Source organism: Rhinolophus ferrumequinum, chromosome 16, assembly GCF_004115265.2.
Source record: "Rhinolophus ferrumequinum isolate MPI-CBG mRhiFer1 chromosome 16, mRhiFer1_v1.p, whole genome shotgun sequence".
Lineage (NCBI taxonomy): Eukaryota > Metazoa > Chordata > Mammalia > Chiroptera > Rhinolophidae > Rhinolophus > Rhinolophus ferrumequinum.
Window position 1 is genome coordinate 47,732,281 of NC_046299.1, and position 27,404 is coordinate 47,759,684.

General features: G+C 50.6%; 2 protein-coding genes across 4 annotated transcripts in view; one reads left to right on the forward strand and one right to left on the reverse strand.

Annotated features, from left to right (window-relative positions):
- The window catches only part of HK1 (hexokinase 1), a 64,630-nt gene extending 50,903 nt beyond the window's left edge, over nucleotides 1–13,727 (forward strand). For 2 of the 3 annotated variants that reach the window (XM_033130988.1, XM_033130989.1), the window contains exons 13-18: nucleotides 1,043–1,138; nucleotides 2,904–3,003; nucleotides 6,591–6,774; nucleotides 8,837–8,992; nucleotides 10,976–11,209; nucleotides 12,840–13,447. In XM_033130988.1, the coding sequence (XP_032986879.1) occupies nucleotides 1,043–1,138; nucleotides 2,904–3,003; nucleotides 6,591–6,774; nucleotides 8,837–8,992; nucleotides 10,976–11,209; nucleotides 12,840–12,984 (915 nt within the window). In that variant the 3' untranslated portion in view covers nucleotides 12,985–13,447. Of the gene's footprint in view, nucleotides 1–1,042; nucleotides 1,139–2,903; nucleotides 3,004–6,590; nucleotides 6,775–8,836; nucleotides 8,993–10,975; nucleotides 11,210–12,839 lie in introns of all 3 variants that reach the window. The other variant, XM_033130986.1, reaches the window with a different exon arrangement.
- Nucleotides 13,728–14,300: 573 nt separating this feature from the next.
- On the reverse strand, nucleotides 14,301–27,199 carry TACR2 (tachykinin receptor 2). Its single transcript, XM_033130990.1, has 5 exons — nucleotides 26,145–27,199; nucleotides 22,598–22,792; nucleotides 20,308–20,461; nucleotides 18,814–19,010; nucleotides 14,301–15,925 (listed from the first exon to the last, which is right to left on the reverse strand). The coding sequence occupies exons 1-5, from the start codon at nucleotides 26,690–26,692 to the stop codon at nucleotides 15,709–15,711; spliced, it is 1,311 nt and encodes a 436-aa protein (XP_032986881.1). The 5' UTR covers nucleotides 26,693–27,199; the 3' UTR covers nucleotides 14,301–15,708.
- Nucleotides 27,200–27,404: the final 205 nt, after the last annotated feature.

Sequence of the window (27,404 nt, forward strand, 5' to 3'; positions counted from 1 at the left end):
CTTCTCTGTGTTCCCTGTTCTTTCTAATGTTGCCCTATGATAGCCCTTTTTACAGTTATTAGTGATTGTGATGCATGCGCCTTGAGCAAAGACCTGTGTTTCCTACATGCTTTAGTACAGAGTTCTGTCAGAGGACATACGTAATAAATGTTTGTTCAATAAATGGGATGAAATGGCCCAAGGTCAGGGCTGGAGCATCTGCTGAGTACTAAGATCTGAGGCCAGAGCTAAAGGTTTCAGTTCCTGTCCTCAGGGAGCCCCCAGTCTGGAGGACCCCAGCCCCACACCAGCAGCGCCAGCACAACACTGAGGGCTGTCGGTGGGGGTCAGGGCATATTCTTTGCAGAGGGAACCTATTATGCAGAGTCATGGAGGCAAGACCAAGCCTGTCCTGCTGGAAGAGCCACAAGGTGCCTCTGTATGTCACAGGGAGGAGGCCCCACAGGTGACATCACATAGGACCTGAGGCCAGCGTTTGAGGCATATGACGCAAAACTAGGGAATCTAGGTAGGGCCACCTGCCTCTGCAAGCCAGTCACAGTGCTGACTGGGGGCTTTTTTCCTTTCAAGGCCTTTTAGATCTGAGCAGTGGGATCCACATAAACTTGTTTGCACTTCACTTAATACTGTCATCACAGTGAGCACACACCCAGCTCGCGTGTAAAGCTGTCGTCCAGTCAAACCTAAAGTTTACTTTAAGTAGTAACAGTGTTATTAAAAATCGGCTTTTTTCCACTTATATAATTGGCAGATTGTTCTTCAGGGGAACTCGTTGGTTACAGCAGGGGCAGCACCTTTAACCTTCTATGCCTCAGTTTCTCCATCCATGATGTGGGGATTATAAACCACCAGACTGCTGTGAGCGCAGTGGGGAGGGGGCAGGCCTGTGGAGGACTATTTGTTTTATTGGTTTGTGCCTCAGTTATTCCAGGGTAGTCTCGCTGTAAATTCTCAGCAGAGTTTTACTCAGGAAGGAGGGAATTTTGTGTTCTTCTCAACATGGTTAATTACACAGGACTTCCTGGCACCTTTCCTGTTTCAGGGAATCTTGATCACTTGGACAAAGGGATTTAAGGCCACGGATTGCGTGGGGCACGATGTAGCCACCTTACTAAGGGATGCGATCAAAAGGAGAGAGGTAACGATTCAAAGGATGTTTTTAAAAGTCTTTACTGGGCTTTTGGGTTATAAAAATCATACTCGCTGGTCATAAACAATTCAAACATTACGGAAGCCTGTGCCCTGGATAAAACGTTTCCCCAACGGTCAGCAAGAAAACAGAGGTGAACAATTTTGTTAAACAATAGTTTCTTTAAAAAGGTAAAATCATGACTCTTCCCGACAGATTGAAAAAGAGAAAAGCAAACCCTCCCTCAGTCAAGCCTTGGTGTTCTCCTGTTGGACACAAACAGTGTCACAAACATCCCAGCTGCTCCGTGACTGTGACGGAACTGGACAAGACTGAGCGTGCTTCATAATCACAGCAGAGCTCAGCACACAGAGCATTGCCCCGCTTCCCGGCAGACCCAACCCATAGCAAAGCCCCATTTCTCTGAACCCGGCCTGAAACCATCAGCCCAGCTCAGCTCCTCTAACCAGGGTTCTCTCACACTTTCTGAGACGCCCCACGGGATGTGTTCTACCCGGTCGCAACCCGTCAGTAGCCCGGCTTTGTTCCACTACAGGTGTCTTTCCATTTGTGTTTGGCTGGAGAGCACTGACCAAATATAAAATGCACAATTCCAGAGATTTTATTTAACTCACGCACTATTAGGGAATCAGGAAGAAGTTAAAAAAAAAATCATTCCAAACATCTCCAATTCAAAAAAGCAGACAAATGCAGAGGCAATCTGGAAGGCTGAAATGAATGCGTTTAAAACGGGTTGAAAACACCTGGAAGAGTATGCTGGACGGCAGCTAATAGTTCATTGAAAAGAAACCTGATGATCTATTTTGGCCCATTCACAACTCTTTTTTTTTTATTTTATTTTTTTATTATTTTTTAAATTCCTTTTCAGAACTCTAAGCGCTAGTGTTCTTCCAATTTCCCATGAACATACCAACAGACGTACACACATTTTTTTTTTAATGGGAATCATACCGTGTGTACTGTAGGACACCTTGCTTTTCTTTCCCATTTGCTTTGAAAAAGGCATCTTTTCATGTCACTACATACAGACCAACCCCATTCTTTTTCTCAGCTGTGTAGGATTCCCATGTTTGCTCGACCTGTGCTTCACACAGCCCCTTTGGATCTGCATGTGGGTTGTTTCTGGCTCATGCAAGTCATGCAGTAAATATCCTTGTACATGTATGTCTGTACCTGCGAGGCTATTTCTGAAGGACAGATTCTGAGAACTGGCTTTGGTATTTTCATTTTGCCCTCTGAAAGGCTGTAACACCTGAAACGCACAAGAGAAAGAGCTATTGCCAACGTCCCTGGTCTTTTCTCCAGGCTGCGTCTAATATTCAATACCATCTGTGAAATGGAATACGTCTTTTCTTTAGATCTCAACCTTCACATACATCATTAATAGATGTTTAGTGAGTGAAGGAGCATTTAATTGCCTTTTAGACGCTGGTAAGAAAACGATTTCACTGCTGTGAGCGGCCAACCGACGACTGGTGACAGCCTCAGCCGGGGGCGGGGCGAGGGGGGTGCAAGGCTCACAATACCAGCCTGGGCCAGGGAGCTGTGTCCTACACAACTAGACTGAGAAACCACGGCTTGAACTGGGGGCGGGGGGGAGAGGGTGAAGAAAGGGGGTTAAAAAAAAGGAAACGATTTCAGATGATGCCCAGTGGCTTGCTACCTGTAGTACAGCCAGGCGAACCTGCAGAGTTCAAGCCAGGCAGCGCTGTCCCTGCCCTGAAGCTAAAGCTGTGTCCCTTTCTTTCCAAAGGAGTTTGATCTGGACGTGGTGGCTGTCGTCAATGACACGGTGGGCACCATGATGACCTGTGCCTATGAGGAGCCCACCTGTGAGGTCGGACTCATCGTAGGTGGGTGTCCTGGAAGGTGTCTCCCCTTGGGGCAAGGAAGGCCGGGTTTCCCTGGTGTGTGGGGCCTTCGAGCCTCAGCCCTCTGTGTGTGACACTGTCAGCCCTCTGTGTGTGACACTGTATCTGTCAGTACTGTCCCCTCACCACCTCCCTCCAGGGTTGCATCCTGGACTAAGGCTACAGAGCCCTCCCGGGCTCTCCCCTCCCCAACACCCACCACGTTGACTGTGACCAGACTGTCAAGAATGGAGCTTTCCAGTGTCCATGAAAAACCATCCAGCCTAAGAGAATGCTTACAAGAGTTTATTTGAGCCGAACTGACAGTTGCCAGGAAGCAAAATCTCAGTGGATTGAGAAAATGCTTCGCAAAATGGCGGTTTGCAGCTTATTATATATGTAGAATCAAAGGAGGAGGGTTACATGAAATCCATTGGTGGTAGATTAGGGGGGTGGGAGAAAGCAAAACTGGGGTGGGGGAGGAATCTCTGGGATTGGATAAAAGTAAATTGGAGACAGGTACTTCTCCTACATAGGTGGGTACAGGACAGTTCACTTTTTACAGTACATAGAGATATAATCAGGAGACAAGAATAAGAATGTGGGATTCTGTAGTTTCCTGCTCTGGTCTGGAAAAAGGAATTACTGACATTCCAGGGATGTTATCTGAGGTGCAGAAAGATAATAGGCAGGCTCACGTAAGGTAGAGATCGTCCTTATCAAGGAAGCTTCGGGCTAAAGATGTGACTTGCCGCCATGGCCCACCTTAGTTAGGAATTTTTATGTGCACACCATCCTCTGTGTTTATTCTCAGTCTCCTGAGCGTGTCAGATTGAATATGAGGCCCCTTTGCTGTCCACACCAGGAATGAGGACCCAAATGGCTCCCAGGGCTTGGGTGGATGGGGTGGGAGTACCTGGAACCGGCCTGGCCTACAGGGCAACTCTGTTGGGCTTGTATGGAGAAGCTGCAGGCAGGTATTGCAAGCCTGCAGCTGGGAAGGAAGAGGAGCCCTGCTCCCCTCCTGACCGGGGCAAAGGGCCAGAGAGGAGTCAGGAGTGCCATTTTGCCTTTCGCAGCCACTGATCAGGTCCCAGGCACTGAAGGGCTTGCAGAAGGGTTATGTGTTGGCTGTGCAGGTTGTTCCCTCATAGTCCAAGCGTATTAGGTGCTTGGGCCTTGAGAGCACGTCATTCCAGAAGCATATTGATTTGGGCTACTATGAATAAAACCATTTGTATAGGTGAGCCTCATGTCAGGGGATGCTGGGAAAAGGCCCCCGTTTCTTAGCCAACCTCTGCGGACCCTACCTGGATGGGGAGGAGTGGCTCCCTGCTGCGTGGACGTTTTGCTGAGTGTCCGGGAGATGGGATCAGGCCTCAGCAGGCTGCCTTCCTGGTGCCAGGAAGACCTTTTCATTTGTTACACCACTTTTGGCTCCTGTAGGAATTCAAAAAAATAGGGAGCAGCTTCAGGTGAAAGGTTTTGGGGTGCCTGGCCTTGGGGCTCTTTTGTTGTTTCTTCCTTTTTTTTTTTTTTTGCAAAGCTTTGTTTCTCCACCCAACCCCTCCCTCTCTTCTTATGAATGGGCTTAGGTGTGAAACGCAAAGCGAGAATGACACAGCACATTCTCTACTTCCAGACCAGGCCTCGCCATCCTGCCTGGGAGGCCAGGCCCCGGCAGTTCAGGGCAGCCCCATGAGCTGTTCCTGGCACTGGGTGGCTGTGGGAGGGCGGGGTCCTGCACAGCTCTAGCTGCATGCAAAGCCACTTGTTCCTTCCCTATCAATTGATCTCTTTGCTCAGAATGCCCATGGGCAAGAAGGATGGTTTTAAATATTTTGGCTTTCTTTGTACCCCCTTCAATTTCTGGGGCTCTTCTTTTCTCAGTTTTACACTTTAGGAGAAAGGGAGTCGAGACAACATATAACAAAAAGAATCCAGTTGCACAGCCAGAAGCATCTGCACCTTCTACTTAAGTTTCTTTAAAGCGTATGAAAATGACCAAAGCCCTTTTGGTTTAGCTGCTAAGGATGTCCTGGTGTCTCCTTAATGACGTTGAAAGTCCATCTACATCGACATCTCACCTAGGATGGATTGATGGTGCTCTAGGACCTCGCTAGTGAAAGTGTGGTCCATGGGCCAGCAGCCTCAGCACCACCTGTGTCTTGGTTTAGAAGTAACCTCAGGTCTTTTGCAGAATGGGAAGGATTTCACGGGACTCTATAAAGTAGGAGAGCAAGAAAAGGTTTATTGAAAGATAGGCAGAGAGAGAGAGAGTTCTGTTTGGAACAGAAATACTGGCAAAAGGAGTTTTGCCAGGGCAGAGTCTAATGGAGACAGCGACGGAAGGTTTCTGTTTAGCTGCAGTTTTATATTTTTCCATGCAGTATGTAGTGTGCTTGTCAGCTTGCAGGCGGGCTGCTATTACAGTGGTCTTCTGGGAACTGTTCTGTTCCTACCTATGATGGATGTCAGTTTGCAGGTGCAGTGCTAGCCAGGGGATTCAGAGCCAAGTGGTTAATTTTTAAGCTCGTTCCTGCTAGCTCACAAGATTTGCTCCTGTTAATTCTTTGCTTGTCTCATCGACCTGCATGCTTGTTAGAAATGCAGAGTCTCAGGCCCCACCCCAGACCGCCTGAGTCAATATCTGCATCTTACCTTAATAGGCTCCCAGGTCATTCAGGAGCATATTTAAAATACCTGTGTGAAGGACTCCTTGGTTAGTGGGTTGGCTTTTAAATTTCCAATTCGTTCCCTGAGACAAGGCCAATAACCACAAGCTTGGATGTCGTGGTAATTACAACTGCTGGGAAAGTTTTAGACCACTTTCTCTCCATTTCTATACTTAACTCCTCATAGATGTGAACAGCAAACAGTTGGTGGTCCCATCTGGTCCTTGGGGGGGCACAGTCTGAGTAGCTGTGCTTTGGGGAGTTCACGGATGCAAATCAACTTCTGAGCCCCTGGAATTCATTTGTCAGATTGTGTGGGTGCACCCAGGGAAATGGTCCTTTTCTCAGAATCATCACATTTTCAAAAAGGTCTGTGACACCAAAATAGTGAGGAATCATCACTTTAGAAAGGTTCCCTTGAAATGCTCAGGACACTGTCCTAAAATGTCTAACTGTGGGCTTCATTCTGGAACACTTAGGAGAGTTTGATTGAGCAGGCAGAGTCCGTGACCATCTTTGATAAGAAAAGTGGACATTCGTGGTATGGTAGTAGACAACCTCCCAATATAATGTTATACATATTACAATGGTCTTCTGGGAACTGTTCTGTTCCTACCTATGATGGATGTCAGTTTGCAGGTGCAGTGCAATACACACGTATTAGTGTGTATATGTATATATGTGTAGATAGAAAGAGGACGAGGCAGAGGGAGAGAGGTGATGTCTTCGTATACAGTGAGTAATCAGATGCTCTCTGGATGGTTTAACTGACTCTCCTTTTGTATTTTGAGGTTTTCCTGGAAAACTTTGGAAAAAGGAAAGCTATTACTTTGTTCTTCTCAAAAATGTACCCCTATCTGTGGAATCGCAGGCCGCAGACCTGGTTGCATTCATTTCCCCTCTCCTGTATTCCAGGGACGGGTAGCAATGCCTGCTACATGGAAGAAATGAAGAACGTGGAGATGCTGCCGGGGAACCAGGGGCGAATGTGTATCAATATGGAGTGGGGTGCCTTTGGGGACAACGGGTGTCTGGATGATATCAGAACCAACTATGACCGACTGGTGGACGAATATTCTTTAAACGCTGGGAAACAAAGGTAATTCAGCCTATTTGGGGGAGACACGTAGGGGGTCAGTTTGGGCAGGACATGTGGCTGCATTCTGCCTCTTACAATTAAAGAAGTTTCTAGTAGGAAGAGTCTGGACATAGGCTTAGAGACTGGTCCCTCCCTCGGGTTCCCTCCTGACCTTGGCTTTTGGCCCAAGGAGAGCAGAAAATGGGGGATGGGACCCTGTCATCTAGTAAGTGGGTACTAGAGGGCCCAGGTTGATGTCCTGTCCAGGTGCCTCCTCTGGGGACAGAGTGGGTGTGGCCACACTACTCACCTCAGTGACCCCGTTCATTCTGGAGTGTTCTGGCCTTCCTCTTGATCGTTTCCTTCCCCATCAGACTAATAGAAACCTCTTGGTCAGTTGGTTTTTGTCGTGTTTAGTGAAAATAGAACACACTTGACCTGCAGTTGTCAAAGGGCAAGGGAAATTCGGATATGGTCAGTTATGGGGGTGAGGCAGAGGCTCGGCTCAATTCATCTTCCCACAGTGGGCCTCCCACTCCACCTAGTGGCTGTTGGGAGCTTTGCAGCTCAGGTCTCAGGGACCCTCCCTGAGATAGTAGTGTCCCTCCTTCCCAGCATAGAGACAGATGACCTCTTGTCACAAGCTCCCAGGATTCAGGCCACCCGCTGACATCACCAGGACAAGTAGGTCTCAGCCATGTTCCCAAGAGCAGAAAGAGGGGCTGAGTAGTATCTCCCAAATATAAGTTGTTCTCCAACCACCCTCAAGATTTTTGCCTTTTCCAAATACTACCTATGCTGCTATTTAATGTTTTTCTCTAAATCACCTTATGTTCTTCACTTACACTTAAGGAGGGAGGGAAAAAACCCGGGAAAATCAGTATTACCATAAATAGATGGTTTTTGTCTACACTTGACCTGCAGGTATCAAAGGGCAAAGGGAATGGCCAGTTGGGGTGGAGGTGAAGTGGGGCCTTCCAGCCCGGGGGTGAGGCAGAGGCTCAGCCCCAGTCACCTTCCCACGGTGGACCTCCCGCAACCCCTAGCTATTTGGAGCTTTGACCAGCGAAAAACAGCGTTACTCAATTCTACCAAAGGCACTAAAAGAAGACCACTTTGTTACAAAGGGAGATCAGCAGATGTTGGGAGGGCTTAAAGCCATATCAGCACCAAACTGAGATGGTCTCCTTGATGGAATGAGAAGGACTGGATGGGAATCGATAAGAATAGCACTATTTCATGTTTTATATTTTTTCCCTGTAGACCACCTGAAATCTGGAGCATCCAGATTCCAGTGGACTCTTCCCAGCTTGGGGACTGGGATTGGGTGTGTGTCATGGAAACATTTAAGTCCTTTGTCATTTCTAGAGGCCCTTGAGCAGGAATTAAAAACCCCAAGAACAGGTTACCCTCAGGAGTGCTGTGATCGCTTGAACCCTCTAGCCTGCCTGGCTTTATCAGCTCTGCCAGGTTTTTGCACAACCTTCTAAAACTCCAGCAGGAACTTTTCCCTGTTGTCTTCTTGTCCTTTTAAGACTCAGCCCCATCATTTGCTTCTTCTGCAGACATTTATTGAGCACTTGCCAGAGAGCCTAGAGCTGTGCTGTGCTAGGCTCTGGAACTCAAAGCTGAACGAGACACACGTGTGTGTCCTCTCGAGGATTTCACGAAAGGCAGGAGTGATGACAGGCAGTAGACCTGCATCCCCAGTGTTGGGAAGGAGAAAGGAGGGTATATGGGGACCTGAGCCTGGCTGATAAAGCCTGGTCTGGGGGAGGAGAACAGGCCTCTTTGAGACGTGACGTTGGAGCTGAGAGCTGGAGTGGGATCTCCCAGGCAAAGGCAGGAAGTTAGGTGAGGAGGGAGATAATCCGGCCGTTGGACACGAGTGCTGCTGGTTTCCGTTCTGACGCTGGGGAGGGTGGAGGATGCCTCAGTCCTTCCTGGCCTCACTCTCTGCCTCTGCTGGGAGCACAGGGCCGGGGGCGTGGATGGGTGACGGCCTCGAGGGGCAGTGAGATGCCCAGGGTTACTGTGCATCCAGAGGCTTCACGTGGCCCTGAGCCTGCTCCTCCTGTTGCAGGTATGAGAAGATGATCAGCGGCATGTACCTGGGCGAGATTGTCCGCAACATCCTGATTGACTTCACCAAGAAGGGCTTCCTCTTCCGAGGGCAGATCTCTGAGCCGCTGAAGACTCGGGGCATCTTTCAGACCAAGTATCTCTCTCAGATCGAGAGGTGAGTGGGGAGGGGCTTCCCTGCAGGGGCCTGGAGGAGGTCAGCCTGGCCAGGGCGTTGTGATGGGGGTGGTAGGTACGCTAGGGGACATTTTGGCCATTTGTAAGGGTTTTGGGTTTTTTTTTTCTTCCTCTGGGGCAGTAGGCCCTGAACAGTTGCATACTGAACTCATAGAATTGTATTATAATAAAGTATGTTCCTTTTATTCGTCCTTTACGTTGGGACATATTGATTTATTTGAGAGTATGTATATAAATAGATTGTATGGATTCCATTTGAGGATAATGAAGATGCATTACAAATATTTCTGTTGAAGGGGCATAGAGTGCCGCAGAGCCAAGAAGCGCTGGCCAAGCCCTCCCTCCTTTCTTCTGAAGGGCAGATGGGATGGCATAGGTTGGCCACACAGTGTGTACGCCCCACAGCAAGCTGCCTCTGCAAAAGCAAAAGCAGTTGTGCCAAAGCCCCCTTGTTTTCACAGAGATCATAATAGCAACACTAACATTGTTTCTGCTGGAGCCTGCTCATTGCTGGGGGAGAAAGAAACGTGACCCTCCTGGGTTCTTTCAGCTGGCCTAATTAAATCTATATGAGACAGATTAACAAGAGAAAATAACCAAATTTCACTGCATATGTACATGTCGGAACCCCACATACATGAAAGGGTCAGAGACAGAAAGTTAAAATGAGATATATAAGAAATCATAAAGAAAAAATTGTCAAATTTTGCTAATAGTTTCTATAAGTTTTTTAAAAAATAAATAATCCCACTTAAGAGGCAAACAGGAAACTAAGGAAAACATCTGCATTGTATATGACAAAACACAGAGCACCGCCCGACTGGTAAGAGCTTGGTCAGGTTTGGTCTTGAGACCTGCTGTGCCCCACTGGCTGTGTGCTTTGAGGGAGTTACTCAGTTTTTCCCAGCCTCAGTTTCCTCATCTTTAAAATGGGAATAATCATACATGTTGGTTAGTTGTTATGAGGAGGAAGTGTGGTAATGTGTGTAAAGCAACTGTCACATAGTCCTCAGACAAGGCTGGCTGCTCTTATCACCGTCATTGTCACCTACAACTCTTTCAATTGACAAGAATGAGACAAATATTCCAGGAGAATGAAAGTCTTGACATAATAGGTAGTTCATATGGCCAATAAACAAATGAAAAAAAAAGTTCATCATTAATAGAAGAATGCGTATTAAACCACCATATGATGCCATTTTTACCAAATTGTCACATGTTTTAAAAAGTGATCCAATCTACTAGGGACAAGTACGGCCAAATACTGTGCTGGAGAGAAAATTGATACAACTTTCTGAAAGGCAGTTGGCAATATGTAGCAAAAACCCTTTGACCTGAAATGTGTCCTAAGGGAAAAATTAGAGTTGTGCACAAAGATTTACAAACAGGAGAATTTACATCATGAGAATGTTACTTTATAATAGCGGAAAATGACAAACAACTTAAATTGCTTTAAACTGGCTAAATAAATTATGGTGCCTCCCCTGAATCTCATACCACGACAGCCATTTTCAAGCCTGTTCTCAGATAAGGAGGTGGGACATTGCTCAGATGTATAAAGTAGGACAAAAGCAGGAAAGAAAACCACCTATAAAGGACAAACTCACTTTGCATATCATGAGAACAAAGACATTGTTTAATGATATCCAGGAAAAATAGATAGGGAGGAAATATGTTAAAATGTTAACAGTGTTATCCCCAGTATTGGGATTATGAAAAGTTTTAATTTTACCATATTTGTTTTTCTAGATTTCCTAAAATTTCTATAATTTAATGTGTATATAATATTTTTGGAATCATTAAAAAAATTAACAGATAAATGTTATTTTGAAGGGGGGGAGAAACAAACAATGACCCCCTTCATGGATAAGTACAGTGATTTGGGGCCAGTCCTCTGGAATTAACTCCCAGGCTGCTGTCGTGAGTCCCGCTACATCCCGTCTCCTGGCTTTGTCCCCCGCAGTGACCGATTAGCGCTGCTCCAGGTCCGGGCCATCCTCCAGCAGCTGGGCCTGAATAGCACCTGTGACGACAGTATCCTTGTCAAGACCGTGTGCGGGGTGGTGTCCAAGAGGGCCGCGCAGCTGTGTGGTGCAGGCATGGCTGCCGTGGTGGATAAGATCCGAGAGAACAGAGGGCTGGACCATCTCGACGTGACAGTGGGGGTGGATGGAACACTCTACAAGCTTCATCCACAGTGAGTGGGGCTTCCAGTTGGGAAGGGCAGAGCTTCCGGGGCTGGCAAGTTCCCTTGATGGGTATGGGACATCAGGATGTGACTCCCACCAGGAAAATTCCTCACCACGACACAGCCAACCTGAAGGCTGTGTGGTCAGGAACTGGGGCTGGTCTGGGATGAGGTAATGAGCCGCGCTGAACTTTAAGTGGGATCCTCGGGGAGGCAGAAAAGTGGCTTCCCTTGGCCAGCTCACACCAACGGCATGCCGTATCCTCTCCCCGCTCCTCTTGGGCCCCACTTAGGTCAGGCAGAGTCCAGGGTGGGAGCAGGAAAGGAGGTACAAATGGGCGTGGGCTTACCCACCAGCCTGGTTAGCTGCAGCCTGGCTAGAAGGCTATGTTTGGTAAGTGGGGAGAGGGAGTGAAAGGAGGAGAAGAGGGTTCGTTGTCTTGTTCGCCTGCTAAATCATAGCTTGTGAAGAGACGTGGAAGCAGGAGCAGTTTTGGCCCTGGGTTTGTAGCAGGGAGTGGGGCGGGGTGTGATCTCCTTTTGGTTATGGGGGGGGAGGATGTGTGGCCCCATCTGCTCTTTGATCCACCGCATGCCCGCAAAGCTTGGCTCTTAGGAATCGAATGACCATAGTGTTTATTGTCTACACTCGGAGGTATTTTTGCCCCCGAAGACGGCAAAGTGAAGAGAATGCTGTTGGTAATTACACTGGGACCATGCCAGTAAACTGGGCCGTAATGTCACCCTACTGAGAAGCAACCTCACACAACTCAGTGTGCGCATCACCTGCTGACCTCATGGCCAGAGCCTGGGATGGACCCATCTGTCTTGCTCCATCCCCACACCTCTGTCTCTCCACATTAATAGCTGTCCCCTTCCTCACCTAAGGCAGCTCACAGGCGTGGTTTAGAGCTAGGCTTTGGAAGCATGCACACTTGGATTCCATCCTGGCATGACCACGAGAAGCTGTTCTCCATTGCTTAATCTTTGCCGCAGCTCCTCGTCCTCCTGGGATAGTAGCCACTGACAGGACTGGAAGTTATGTCTATAAAGTGTGGGGCACCTGGGGGGTGTCCCACAAAAGGCAGTCCTATGACCTCTAAGAGCCTCATTGCCCCGAGAACCCTCAGCCCAGCCCTGTCTCATTTTTAGCACAAAATGCAAGAACCTAGAGTCACCTCTCATATAAAGATTATCCTTCACTGGGGGTTCCTCCCGTTCTTGGCTTCAGGTGGAGTAGATGGTGATGGGCTGGGGGTCTCAGAGGACTGCAGCTGCGGCTAGATGACATTCGTGCCCATGCAGTCTGCTGAACTGACCCAGTGCTGGACCAGCCTGGGCCTGCCTCAGTGGTCCACGCTCAGGCCCTCGCAACCCTCGTGGTTTGCGGTCCCCTAGGGGCCTCAGGTTCTGAGGATGGGTGTGTCTGAGTGTGTTAGTCATGTCTTGGCCCTTATAAGCTGCACAGAGTAGTTTCTGGCTTCTCAGCTGAAAATGGTGATAAGATTGGCTCGAAATGTACCTTCCTGCCCACATCCTGTTTACCGCTCATTGTTAGGGTCCTTTCGTGTTTTCAGGTAGGTCCAGTGTCTCTTCTCGTCTCCCCCTACCTACCCTTCTCTTCTCTTGTCTTTTTTAGCTTCTCCAGAATCATGCACCAAACCGTGACGGAACTGTCACCAAAGTGTAATGTGTCCTTTCTGCTGTCGGAAGACGGTAGTGGCAAGGGGGCTGCCCTCATCACGGCAGTGGGCGTACGGCTCCGAGAAGAAATGTGCAGCTAAGAGCCCTGGCCCCCCAGCCTGCTGCCCTTCTAGTACTTACTTCTTTCTTTAAGCGGCGACCCCACCCCATTCTTCCAGCGAGAGCTGTGCTGGGAGAGGCCAGCACCAGCCCGCCACTGCCACAGCGGGGGAGGAAAACAAAAGCCAACTCATGGCACATAACTTAGGGTACAAAATAGTGTGTGCTGTTGATAATATCTCTCACCTCCACATCCCTCTGCACCTGCCCTGCCCCTCTGCATGATTTGATTTCAACCTGGCCGTACCTTCCCCACACGTGAAGTTTAGTGGCATCCATTTCTGACTTACGCATTCGTCCAACAGTTATTTATTGGCCTGAGATGAAAAGTCACACCGTCTGACAGGCCTCAGGGGCCTCCGCAGCCCATCCTTGGGGACGCACTCCCTGTGTGAAATGTATTATCACCAGCAGACACTGCCGGGTCTCCTCCCAGGGGTGCGTCTGCCACTTCCCCCCGTCCCAGCAGCCACTGCTGTCTGGTGTCCTAAGGTTCCCGTCTGGGCGTATCATTGCCACTGGATTGTGTGTCTGTGGACCTGGTCATAGCCACATTGTGACTGTCCTGAATTCTGTCTCTCTCGGCGGGGAGGGGGCAGTCCTGTGGCAGTCCTGTCTCCATTCGCGTAAAAGGAACCCACGCACAAACAGTGCCCTGATTGGAATTCCCCATCGCTTCTGTGAGCCATGTTGTATGACCTAGTAAACTTTGTACCAATTCAAAGACCTGAGTGATGCTTACTGGCTGGGGAGGACATCTGGGGATGTGGCGAAAACCAAACCCTGGCTCAAGGGGAGAGTTCAAATGAAGATTGTGTCCTTCAGCCCCAGCCTTTGGCATGGGGACTTCTGATCTCTCCCTGCAGAGTGTCACCGAAGTAGCTTCGCCCCTTGTCTTCCAGCACCTGCCCTGCAGGTTCCCTGCTCTAGCCGCAGGGTCCTACCTTGGGGAGAGGCTCCTGCAGCCCCCACCCCAGCACCTTTAAGGCAAAGGGATGTCCTCTGTCCTCCAACAGCCTGAGCTTCTCACTTGGAGTTGGGACAAAGAAAAGGTCAGCTTGGCTGCCAGAGGCTGTTTGGGTGTAACAAGAGGACACAGTGACATTGGCCTCCCCTGCCATCCCCAGGCAGACCCTGTCCTCCGTCGTCATCCCGTCAACTCCAAGACAATGGATGAAATAGACCCCCTGCCCTAACACAAATGAAGTCTTGCAGCAGCCCCGGGTAGCAGGGTGCTTGCATTCCCCCCTCAACTCCCCCATCTTAAATTGACCTCCTTCTATAGGAAACGTAGGAAACGAGCCCTTATTGGAGCCTTGCGTCCCTACCCCACCTCAAGGTTGCTGTTCCACCATTTTGGATTCACCCTCGGTCCATTGGTGGATCCCACATCAGTCCATATTCTGGTCCTTTGTGATTAGGTGCCATGTGAGTCTCCCAAGCCGTGACTACAGCTCTAGGTGGCTTCCCCCAGGACTGATTGAATGCTCACTTGGTTTGGCAAGACCAGAGTCCCTTTATTTGACACTGCTGGTGCCCATGGCACAGTGATCTTTGTGGAGAATACAGATAACATTAAACTCTACGGATGTGCAATTATAGTGTAACATGGTTCTGGAGGGACCCTGGGGCATGGAGGGTGAGTCGGCAAACAGAATGATTAGACTGGAGCTTTCTGGGAGTCAAGACAGTTGGTATTGTCTGCCTGCCCCCTTCTCACTGTGGAAATGCGGGTGCGAGTTGTGTTGCTGCCTTGCGGAGGCATTCGTGTAAAACAGCTGGCATGGTAGTAAAAACGATGGCTGCTGACTGTTGAGCACTTAATCCGTGTTTGGCCTGGTAGTTTCTAGGCATCACTTCTGTCATTCTCACAGCATCTCTGTGAGGTAGAGGCAGAGGGTCAGGATGACTGGTCTGAGGCAACACCGCTTTTGACTCCTTTTTTTTCAATTCTTCAATCCCTTTGACTCTTAACCAGCATCTACCCTGGGCTGGAGCTTGAGTTCTTAGATGCTGAGGCAGAGAAGCCCCGGATTGACTCACAGGCTTTGCCAAATAAGAAGCTTCTTCCCTTGTGTCCTTTAACCTGATAATGAATCAGTGTCATCATTGGGTGCTGCCTGCAGGTGTGTTTGCTTTGGTTTACCCAACACTGATAAAGATGTGAACAAAATTTTTTAAGTCTAGAAATCTCACAAATGTGCACTTGTAGCTTCTCTTGATTTAGAAGATGCAGCAACAATGGGCTCCCATTACCACATGGCAACATTTGTACAGAGCTGATCAGCGACTGTCCCTTTGGAAGCCTATACCCTTCAGTTTGCCACAGTCTCCACCATTCCGTGTTATCCCAACATTGGAAGCCAGTTGCCTTTTATCATCATATTTGCAGTTTTTCTTTTATACTGGATCCTATTTACTCATTACATTGTTGCCCCAAGAAGGCGTCTGAACTTGCCACTCCTGCATTAGATAAGCATTAGCGCACAGTGTCTTCTTTGACTCTCGTTTCTCGTAAAGCACTGTCTGAAAGGGACGGCTGGGTCCTTTTAGAGTCACCATCCACGGTAGCGTTCCTGGCCCCATCTTGTTTTTCCTTTGATGTATCGAAGGGTGACACATGGGCCAAACTTTCAGATCTGGTCCTCCTAAGCGGCTACCGCTCGAAGGATGCTAAGCCTCACCCTGCAGCCAAGCATAAGGCTTCAGAGTTCAGCAGATGCTCCATCTGGGGGACCCCCACTCTGCCCGTTGGTAGTCTCGGAAGGGGCCACATCCCCATTCATGAATAAAGTCTCTTTAGTGTGACACCTGTTGACTCTCCTGGAGAGGGACGGAGTGTGAGTCAGCTCAATCTTATCCTCCTCGGTCGGTGTGACCCAAGGGCAGCAGCGGAAAGCTACCCGGAATCCAGAGCGAAACCTGGGGGCGGGAGGACCACAGAGCAGGCAGTGAGGGGGACAGTTACAGGAGCTGTCCTGTGGCTGCCCCCACCTCCACGAGCCCCTCTCCCCTTCAGAGGAAAGTCAGTGCCTCACTCCTAAGAGCCTACAAATGCTCAGAGTCCCCGGAGAGACACGTTCTTAAGTGGATTTGATTTTTGGAAACAGCCAGAAGTAATCTGGAGCTAAGTCTAGTGACTGAAGTGCGTGATGAAGCGGAATTAAGACCATTTGTTATTACAAACAGACAAACAGAAAGAAATCAAGTACCATTATACAGAAACAACAGCTTTTCTTGTTTGACTTGTTAATTGGCTTCTAAAGGAATATTCAGAGAGGAGACTTAAAAAATTGGGGCTGTGGCCATGTTGGGTGGAATAGGGACGCTCTTCCTAGGGGACTTTGAAAGAAAATATACCCGTGGAACTAGTGAGTTTTGGTACATGTGCTTAAAAAGTAAATAACTCTCCCCATGGCAGCACTGTGATGTAATTAGAGATACAAATGCGAATTAGAGATAAGAAGAAGCAGACAGGGAGTGGAGGAAATGGGCTGGCAGAAAGCAAACACTGGCCTGTCCAAGAGAAGCGGAAAGAAATGAGATCCCGTGACAGCTGAGGGGAAGAACTGTATTGTCTGTCCCCAGGAGCTGCCTGATTTTGTTCCCTGCCTTGTTGCTCTGCAAGATTCCACCGTGTGGTCCAGCAAATGCCCTATTCCAGGAGCTCAATGGGCTCTGCCCCTTACCCACCCCGTCCTCCTCCCCTCCCCTCCCATGCCCCTCCCGCACCTCCCCGGCTCAGTTCCTGACAGCTGACAAGTTTGTCCTTCCAGTTGTTCAGACCAAGGACCTGGGAGTCACCCTTGCCTTCCTTTCTCATGTCACCTCCTCCTCCATCCAATTCTGTTGGCTTTCCCTGAGCGCTATCCAGACTCGGACCGCTTCTTCCCCCAGCCAAACACACCATCTCTCTCCTGGATTACTGCAATCGCCTGACCGTCTGTCTGCCTGCTTCTCCCCTTGCCTCACCGGTCCAGTTCCAACACAGCTGCCTGACTGATTCTTTCAAAAGGGACATCAGAGCAAGTGTCTCCGTGGCTCAGAGCCCCACAAGGTTTCCCATGTCAGAGTCCCTGCCCGAGTCCTTTCCTGGACTCCAAAGCCCTTGCCTTGGCTGATCCCTCCACCTGGAACTCTTCCCCAGACAGGGCCCACTCAATCCTCAAGTCTCTGCTCAAAAGACTCCTCAGTCAGGCCCATCCTGACCGTCGTGTAAAACTGCACCCCTATGCCAACCACTTCCCCCATCCTTCCTGTCCTTTCTCACCCGGGGCTCGTTTTCTTTCCATAGGACTTAACCCTAACACACTATGTGACTCACGTATTCACTGTGCTCATTGTCTGTCCCCCTCACTAGAATGTCAGCTCCCCGAGATAAGGAGCCTTGTTCCCGGTCCCTGGTATCTCCCAAATGCCTGGACCAGTGCCGGGCACACACAGCCCATAGATGAACATTTTCCCAATGAAGATTCCTGCCAGAAGTATCTGTCCCCCTTTCGAGCTAGCGTCATCCAATACTGAATGATTCAGAAGTGATTTCAGGAACTTGTATGTCTCCCAGGGACTGTCCTTGGGTTGTATGGGAGTGACCAACACACAGACACTGACATGGGGCTAAGATAACAAGCCTTGGAGACACGGAATGCTGGCTCCACTGCTTGCTGTATGAGTTTGGGAGAGACCTCCTTTCTGAGGGTCAGTTTCCTCATTTGTAAAACACCTCCCTCTATTATCTAATTACTTCACAGGAGACGGGGGATGGTTCTGTCACCCATTAAATACTCACACAAAAAAATGAGTTTTTTCATTTCCTTCTGGCCTGCCCCAGATAGGTGGGATGTCTGAGCAACAAACACCCTAGTGGCGTCATGAGTGGCCTGGACAGGTGGGCAGAGAGGTGACAAAAGGCACGGACAAAGAGGCCCAGGGCCAACCTCACCCTTCTCACGTTCTCGTTGAGGCCAGGACTTAGTGTCCACCTCCCACCTCTGACCTGGCCCCACCTTCAGGGTTTTCTGAGGCTGAACAGCCTGCTCTTCAAGCAGGATTCCTGGATGCCGGGGTTCCTGCCCGGCCCAGCACCTCTCACCTCTCCAAGTGCCCCCAAACCAATGCCAGCCCCTCTCTGGGACTCCGCTTACCCAGAAGTACAAAAGTGGGGAGAACAGATGGTGTCTGAGGGAAGAGTGAGATCTTCACTCCTTCCTCTCTGGCTGTCTCTGCCAAGATCACTTCCCAGCTGTGCTGAAAGCCCCTTGAGGGCAGGAAATGTACTGCGATTGTCCCGGGGGCAGCCTGCGCCCCCTCCAGGCTTGGCCCTGGGTCTCTGATTGAGTGAGTCATACTACTGGGCTTGGTGCTGTTCACCTCACCCAAGGAAAGTCCTTGGTTTTTCCTCGTTCATTGCAGGAAGCTCTGAAAAATTCAGGACAGAGGAAGTCCCTCCCTCCTTAATCTGGCTCCTTCCTTCCTTCCTTCCTTCCTCTCTTTCTGTCTTCTTTCTGCCTCTCTCTGATTCTGCCCCGCCCTCCCCCTTTCTTTCTCTCCCTTCTTTCTTCTCCTTGTCCCAGATGCAGCCCCCAGAAGAGAGAGCAGGAGCGGACAGATGGTGAGAGCCATGGCCTGGGCAGCTGGACAAGGCTTTGGGGAGGAGGTGGGGTTCAAGCTAGACCAGGACCAGGGGGGCATTGTGCTGTGGGCTCACTGTGAGGATGGCAATCCCATGCAGGGATGGGTGGGCACGAGGGCCAGGCTCCAGCGGCACAGGGGGCCCTGCGGGCTGAGGAGGGGCCAGGATGAGGGCTCACCTGCGGTTGAGGCAGCAGTAGATGATGGGATTGTACATGGTGGAGCTCATGGCCAGCCAGAAGATCGCCAGGTAGACCTGCTGGATGAACTTGTGGCAGTAGATGTCCTCCTGGAAGCTGCCCAGGATGAAGTAGAGGTGGTAGGGCAGCCAGCAGATGGCAAATGTCACCACAACCAGCACCATGGTCTTCACAAACTGGTCCGGGAGAGGCTCAGGTCACTGCTCAGCCTGGAAGCCCCAAGTCCCCCAGTCCTCCCAAGGGCGGGGGTGGGGTGCCCCTCTTGCCAGCCTGGGAAGCTCTACGGTCTCAGTCCCCTGGAGCTTCTGTTGCCCAGACACTCCTGGACCCTCCACCTCGGGGCTCTTGCTCAGCCTGGTCCCTCTGCCCACACGGCTGTCCTTCCTTTGAAGTCCTCACTCTTCAAAGCCCAAGTCAGTGGCCACCTCCTCTAAAAGGTATCCTGGATCCCTTCACTCAGAGCAGCTCCTTTCCCTGGAGAGTGGATGTGCTCTCGTTCCTAATCCATCCTTTAGGGAGACCCTATGCCAATTACGGCTTCCCAGGCCCTCCTCTTCCTGGGATCAGTGTCTGCCACAGCCCTTCTATCCATAGGTAGTGAGGCTCCAACCCGGGACCCCAACCTCTGCTCAGGGCCCAGCACCTGACCTTTCCCACCTCACGGTTGGTTTCTGCAGGTGCCCTTGAGCGTGGCCCAGTACCCCATGAGGGATGGCAAATGGAAACCAGTTGTCCATGACACCCAGATTGTGTCATATCCAATTACCTCCCTGAACTGCCCTGTGAAAAATGTCAAATAAAGAGCCCAGACTTGGACCTGATACAGCGTGATGTGATTACCCCATCACCTCCCCTGCTCGCTTACAGGAAGCAGGCACAGCAAAGATAAGCTTTGGCTGGGAGAGAGTGGAGGAGGTCTGGAGCATTGCTGTATGAGGACCCTTGGGGGCCCTGAATGGCAGGGAGGAGGGAGGACACTGGCACTTCCTGTTGGAAATTGAAGACAGACGATGTAGCTGGACTGCAATCCATTCTCCATGATTTCTAAGGTCTGCAGTCCGAGCATTTGAGAATTCTTCTGTTACTCTATCAAGGAACCTCCTGTAGTACCATGGGATTTCTTAAATTCAACATTCTGATTACTCAAAAAGCTTAACATTTTCAGATTCTATCATGCTAAGATTCTTGGAAGTATCTGAAATTCTGTAGGGATTTAGGATTCCCCGGTTTTCCTAACATTCCTTTAACTTCGTATTCGGCCAAAGACCAAAAGGCAAATTGGCCTGCTGGGGAAGAACGAATTCAGGCTCTGGCCAAGAACCAGACGGTGCAAGTTACCGGTACATTCCGTGCACTGCGGCGCCCCCTTGAGGGCGGGCCTTGAGCCCGGAAAAGCGGCTCCGGAGGCGGGGCCAGGCCTCAGGCCCCGCCCCGCCCCGCCCGGCCCGGCCCCGGCCCGTCCGCGGTGCCCACCTTTTTCTTGGCTTGCAGGTAATGCGTGTTGGCACCGTGCGCATGGTACCCGGGGATCGTGCGTCTCCAGAGCGTGTGGCCGATGACGCTGTAGGCGACAAACAGCACCGCGAGAGGTAGGAAATAGATGAGGGCGATCAATATAAGGTGGTACCTGGAAGGAGAGCCAGGGGCCTGGATTCGGGCGGTCCGGGGGCGACTCCGGCATTCACCAGCGCTCAGTCCCCGGGATCCCGCGGGTGTCCCTGAGTTGCCCCCGGCGGCCACCCTGGGCCGCCTCCCGAGGCCTTGGTTTGATTTAAAGAAAATAAATAAAGGCAACATTAGTTAGCACATACGCCCAAAAAGAGCTATCCCCGCAGCATTTGCCCTGCGTCTTTCCAGGTGATAGACAAGTGCCAAACAAGGAAATAAATAGGAACGAAAAGTTAACCAAGTAACACATTTGTTTAAAATTTAAAATGCCATTAAGTACAAAGGAAGAAGTAAAATTCCTTATCCACCCCTACCACTACGAACAATTAGGAATATTTTCTTCCAGAATCGTATGTGTGTATATGTGTTGCCGGAATCAGAGTTGGAACTCACCATCCCCAGAGAGAGGGTGCTCGGTACCCTAAGTTCTTTTTTTTTTTTTTTTTTTTTGCAAAATGTATTCCAGTTTATTGAAAATCAATTAAGTCCCGGTACCCTAAGTTCTTACTGGTTCCTCCCTCTGAGAGAAGAGGCCTGTATTAAAGTGGCGAAACACTGCTCCCCCAGTGGCCAGTCACGAAATAGTCGGCTCTCTGCCCCTCCCTGAGCCGGAAACGCGAGCGCTTACCTACACGGTATCGCCGTGGAGCGGTGAGCCCTTCTGAGAAGATGGGGTACGGGGTAGAGTTATAGACCCCGGACAGGGCCTGCCCTCCAAACTCAATACCCAGGAACAAACTTCTCAGAGGAAATGGCGCTTTCCCCCTCTACTGGCCAATGCTCAAGACCGATGGAGACCAGGTAGGGGCAGGCGTTGGGGGAAGGGTGTTAGAGGAGGCGGGGTGGCGGTTGTGTTGCCATGGTGAGCTGGCAGACCTCAGCTCAGAGCAGGCACAGCCTCCTGCGTGGGGCCGCTGGGTCTTTGTTGGACTAAATCTGCCAGTTTTGTTTTTGCTTGTTTAAAACAAATTTAAACTTCCACCTATTTAAACTACCACATACGGGGGCGCCGGTTATGTGACAGGCCTGGTCCTGGGGGCTTATGTACTTTTTCTCATGTATGTTCACAACAGCCCTTGAGCAAGGGTCTTTTACTAATAACCCCTATTTGAGAGAGAAGGAGCCAATGAGTCAGACAGGGTAAGTGACTACGAAGGGTCTTCCAGCCAGCAGTGGACAGAGCAGGGTTCCACTCCTACTACTGACTCCAAAACCTCAACCAGTTCTTTATCCTCTCCTAACCAACCATGCCATGTTTGGGAATCAGAAAGCCACGCCTTGAGAACTAGGCAAATTGAGGCCCAGAAAGGGAAAGGACATACCCAGGGTCACAGTGGCTGGACCGTGTCTGAGCTCGTCTACCTGCTCCCCCATCACCCAGCTGGTGATGAGCACCTCAGCCCCAGGTCGCCTCCTAAAACATCCAGGCTTCGTCACCTGCCCTTTCCTTCTGTCTCACTACCCTGAATTGTCAGTGCCCTCTCCAAAACACACCTATACAACATTCCCGAACACGTACCTGTGTGCACACACATCCACAAACATACCCACATACTTGCGTGCCCACGCACATGCACAGACATCATGGGTGCAGCGTGCTTGCCCAGGTAGCATCACTTGCACATACGCTGCTTTAAGGATACACACATCCTGACTTAAGGAGCAGAGTAGGGAGGAGGTTGGGCTCTAAAGCAGGGCTGTCTGCATTTAACTCCTCGCTCACCACCTACGAGCTGTGTGGGTTTGAGCACATTACTTAGTTTTTAAGTGCCTCAGTTTCCTCATCTGAAAAATGGGAAGAATATTAATATATACCCCAAATTCTAAGGAGAATTAAATGGGTTCATATATGTAATGTGCTTAGAACAAGCCTGACACCTAGTAAATGCTGTTACTTTTAGTATATACGTGTACTCACATAATCCCAAGTACACTCACAGACACATGTGCACACCCACGTGCACACACTACCCGTGTACACGTATGTATGTGTAAGCATGCACACACAGACACTCTCAGCTGTATGTGTGTACACCTGCATACACACACACACACACACACACACACACACCCCATGCTCCCCTCCAGGCCTTACAAAAGGAGCATCTTGCCACCGTTGTCTTCAGGCCAGGCCACCACACACTTGGTGGCTCCCTGGTCCATGATGATGGTAGAGTAGAAGCACTGGGGGAAGGCGAGGGCCAGGGCCACCAACCAGATGCCAGCAATGACTGCCCTGGTGCCGGGTGCTGAGAGCCGTGGCTGGAAGGGGTGTACGATGGCCATGTACCTGCAAGCAGAGGGCAGTGTGAGCAGGGGGTGCCGTCCCCGTCAGATCAGCCCCAATCCCCTTCTCCTCCACTCCCTCTAGCCCCATTTTCCACAATGCTGCTGTGACCTCCAGAGAGCCAGCTGGACTGGTGACTCTCCCACAGTCACACTGCACAGAAGTGCCCTAAACCCCAGCCCAGGCCCCACCTCATGGCGTCCCGCAGAGCATGGCCGTGCTCTCAGACGGCCACAAGAGAGCGCTGTGGCTACACCAGGAGTCCATCTCGGGACATTTGTCTGCAGCTCAGCACTGCCGAACCCCTCAGCCCACGGCCAGTCCGTCTTCTGTTCAGAAACCTTAGCAGAGCCCCACAGTCTCCTGGACGAAGCCCAAAGCAGCGCTGCCCACTTGCTTTCTGCCACAGGGGGGAAATGCTCTAAATATGCACTGTCCTGTTCAGTAGCCACTGATCACTTGTGGCCAACATGACTGAGGAACTGAAATTTAAATTTTAATTAATTAGAATTTAAATAGGCACATATGGCTATGGCTACATTATTGGACCATAGTGCAGGCCCAAAGCTTTAAGTGCAGCATTCAGTGCCCTGTGAACACGCACAGTGCACTTTCCAATGTCCTGTGTCACTGCTTCCTGCACCCTCGCCCTGGCTCACTCTGGTCATGGAACAGCCCTATGTGCGTGATCCTCTGTGGGCACAATACACAGGATGACAAAGACAATCAGTTATACTGAAACACCGTTATTAAAATATAAAATAAATTTGGGACGTAGTAATGTATTCACTTCTTTATCAACCCACCGAACAACAAGATCTAGCAGCAGATGGTAATTTTGTCGCGCTGTGTGCGGGTGATACTCTGAGATTTCGGCGCAACAGAGGTATCTGTGATTTCTATTGGTGGCAGTTCCAGGCACTGCTGGAGTCCCAGCAAACTGTGGTGTGCTGCCCCCTGCCTTTGTAATTGTGATTTCCGTCCCCTCCAAGTTCATGACCCCTCATGTTTCTGCCCACAGTCTGTGGTCACAGGTTGTGCACGTCTGGGCTGGATGATTGTTGACCCTCTCTCCCCACCCTGTGACATTGACCTTCTCCCATGATGATGGCTGGGCCCTGGGCCAGCTCTGCCCGTCAGCAGCCTGGACAAGAGGAATGGGCCATTTTCCTCAAGGTTCTTGGGCACCCCGCACCCCCATATATGATGCAGGCGATCAGAGGGCTAACTTGGGGGCTAGGTACCCTTGCTGTTTCAGGAGCTGGGGTGGGAAAGGAGAGCTTTTCTTCTCATGCTCTTGGTAGAGGGGCAGGCTGGGACTTTGGCTTCAGACTGATCTGGATTTGAATCCTGACTCTACCGTTTTCCAGCCGTAGAGTCTTGAGCAAACCACCCAAGCTCTCCTGGGTTCCGTTTCCTCCTCAGGGAAGTAGGGTGATAGTAATTTGTGCCATCGGGGTTGTTGTGCAAAGGAAATGCGATGCTTTAGAAGAGCCTGCAGGCAGCAGGGGCTTGGGACTTGAGAGCCTTATTATTCCTATTGATTTATTTCCTTGAAATTGACCAGAAACGGCTTTGGTCCTAAATGACCCCTGGGTCTTCCTCCCTGGGACAAGGCCAGGACAGTAGGACGTGTTCTCCCATTTTTATTTAGCACTTGCCCTGAGCAGAGAAGTTCATATCTTGAGGTCTTGGGCATTAGGTGAGGGGCAACTGTGGCAGCATTTCCACCCTGTCTCGGTGACTCGAGCTCACCAGGCTTTCTCCTGCCATAGGGCTTTGCTGCCACTGCGCCTTCTGCCTGGAACCTTCTTTCCCCAGAGCCCAAGGATCTCACTCACCTCCTTCCTATCTTTGCTCAAATCCCGCCCTCACTATAAGGCCAGTCCTGACACCCTATCTAACGCTACAACCTACCCCCCCACCCCAACACATGCACCTAGCACCCCATATCTCCTTTCCCCTTCCTAGGGTTTTTCCATAGCACTCATAACCTCAAAATACAATATATAATTTATTTCTGCACATGTTTGTTATTCACCAGGGCAGGCGTCTTTATGTTTTCCCCTCAATATCTGTACATAGCAGGCACTGCACATGTGAATGAAGGAAGAAATGAACATATCTCCACTGTTCCCAGCCTGACCTGAGCCACCATCCTCCCTCACCTGGATTACCATTCAGCAGCCTCCTGCCTGGTCCCCTGGCTCCCACCCGGCCCTCTCCAGTCCATTCCCCCATCTCCCACCCCTTTTAAAAAGGAAGTTTTTATGAGGCTATGATTTCAGGACTATTCATGCGTATTCCTCAGTGTCTGAAACCGAGAAAGCCGTCAAATATTTGCTGAGTGAAGGCAAGGAACTCTGGACTTCCAGAAATATCCAGGGGGTATGAAGGTGCTTTTGGTTGTGGGGGGGGGTGTGTGTGTGTTTGGGTTCTGGGCACCTGGCCCTGTGTCTCACTTGCTCAAGGTAATCTTACCCATCTCTCAAGCCTCAGTTTCCCTAGGTACAAAATTAGAACATTGACCTCGATGAATGTTTTTCAAGCTTTCTTTTCATTTTTAATCAGTAGAAATAAATTTTTCAAATAAAATCGTGGTGGGGGGGAACTCCACAGTAAAATAGCGAAGAGCAGAGAAACGAGCTGCTGTGGAAGAGAGGTTGCCGGGGCGATTGGGTTGGGATGGAGATGGTGGCGGGACCCCTCCCGACAAGGAGTCTGTGTCTCCAGGCCCCTGCCCCACCTCCCACACACGCCTGGTGTCTTCAGTGTCCCTTTTTGTCCCGCGGGGACACACAGTTGCCTTCCACACCCACACCAGGCTCTGCCTGCCTTAACTAGCTTTAAAAGGACTCCATATCTGCTCACCAATCATTCGCCGCCCCAGGCCTCCTCAGCAGAAGTCGCAGCCTGCAGCCCCTGAGAGCAGCATTGGAAAAATAACTGGCCTTTTTGTAATTATATGATAACTGCGTGCAATATTAAATGTTCCCCTCAGACAGTCTGTCTAGGAATAGGAAGATCATATAAGCAATTTCCTTGTAGTAAAAGCAAAACACCACCACAGAGTTCAACTGCAGAAAAGAGCATTCCAGAAGAGCTCTAAAACGCTGTCACTCTTTCCCTACCACCTTGAACAACCTTCTGGAGCAAAGTTCTCCCTGTGTATAACCTTAACCGTACATGCTTCGGTTGCCTTCCAAATGCATAGTTTTGGGTTGTGATCAAGTTGGGAGGAAATCCCCTGGGTGCTCCCCTCAACTTGCTGTGTGACTGTGAGTAAGTCACCGGCCCTGTCTGAGTCCCAGCAAAGCGAGCCGGCTCCCCCCAGCTTCTCCCTGTCCCCTCTTGCCTGTCGGCGGCGATGGCAGTCATGGAGTAGATGCTGACGAACATGGCTGTGACAGGGAAGAGGTTCTGGAAGTAGCAGAAGGCACGGCCGAAGTACCAGATGTTGTGGCTGGCGTAGATGAAGTTGAAGACGGCGTTGAAGGCAGCCATGCAGAGGTCGGCCAGGGCCAGGTTGACGATGAAGTAGTTGGTGACCGTGCGCATCCTTGGATGAGCCAGGATGATCCAGATGACGGTGGCGTTGCCCGTCACAGCCACCAGCACGAGGGCCAGGTATGCGGCAGCCCACAGTGCCAGCTGCCAGCCAGGCATGGAGAAGGACGTGATGCCCGTGGCATTGCTCTCAAGGCCAGAGGAGATGTTGGCATCAGTCACAATGGCACAGGCCCCCATGGCTGCCTCTGGGTCTGGGACAGGGGTCTGGCTCCTCTGCTCCTGCTGGGCCCTGGTGCCCTGCCCGGCGATGGAAGAGAAGTCCTCTGGGGCGTGAGTATGTGGGAGAGAGAGGAGTAGGTGCAAAGCCAGGTGCGTAGGGGAGCTGGGGGTCATTCCCAAGTCTCAAGCAGAGATGAGTCAGGCTGAGCAGAGAGCGGGGCCCAGGGCCATTGGCACTTCAGATTCCCATGCCCTGGCCAGACTTCTCCAATATCACGTGAAAGTCTAGAATCCAAGACACCATTTCAGAACAGGAGACATCTGTACACCGTGAGGCAACCCCTTCACTGCTGAAATGGAGAAACAAATTCCAAGAGGGGGTGTGATGAGCCCAGGTCACTCAGTCAGGTGGTGACAAGCCAGGACGCAAACCCAGGTCCTTCCTCCTTCTATTCAGGAAACATCTTGGATCAGATGAGCGCACAGCAGTAGTTTTTGGATTTAATGGGTCAGCTGCACGGCCGGCTGTCTCTCCAGGCTTTGGGGTGCCCGCCGGGCTACCAGCCTTTAGAGCACTGCCTTCCCCACGGCTCTCTCTTGTGGAGAGGGCGAGGGCCTTGGCAGAGGTGCTGCCTGCTCAGAAATGGGACTTTGGCTCCCGCCCCTCGTCCCACCCCTGCTTGGATGGCCCAGCCTTGTCTCTTGAGGAAAGATTTAGGACTGGCTGCCAGGCTGGGAGAGACCCAGGGGAAGAAGGGATGGCAGGGGTGGGGGCTGGGGAGGAGAGCACGGTCCTCGGTGGGTGTTTACATTCAACCCGGGCCAGGAGTTACATCTAGAAAGTGATTCGGAACACACACTTGGGAGCCAGACTAGGTGTGCGTCA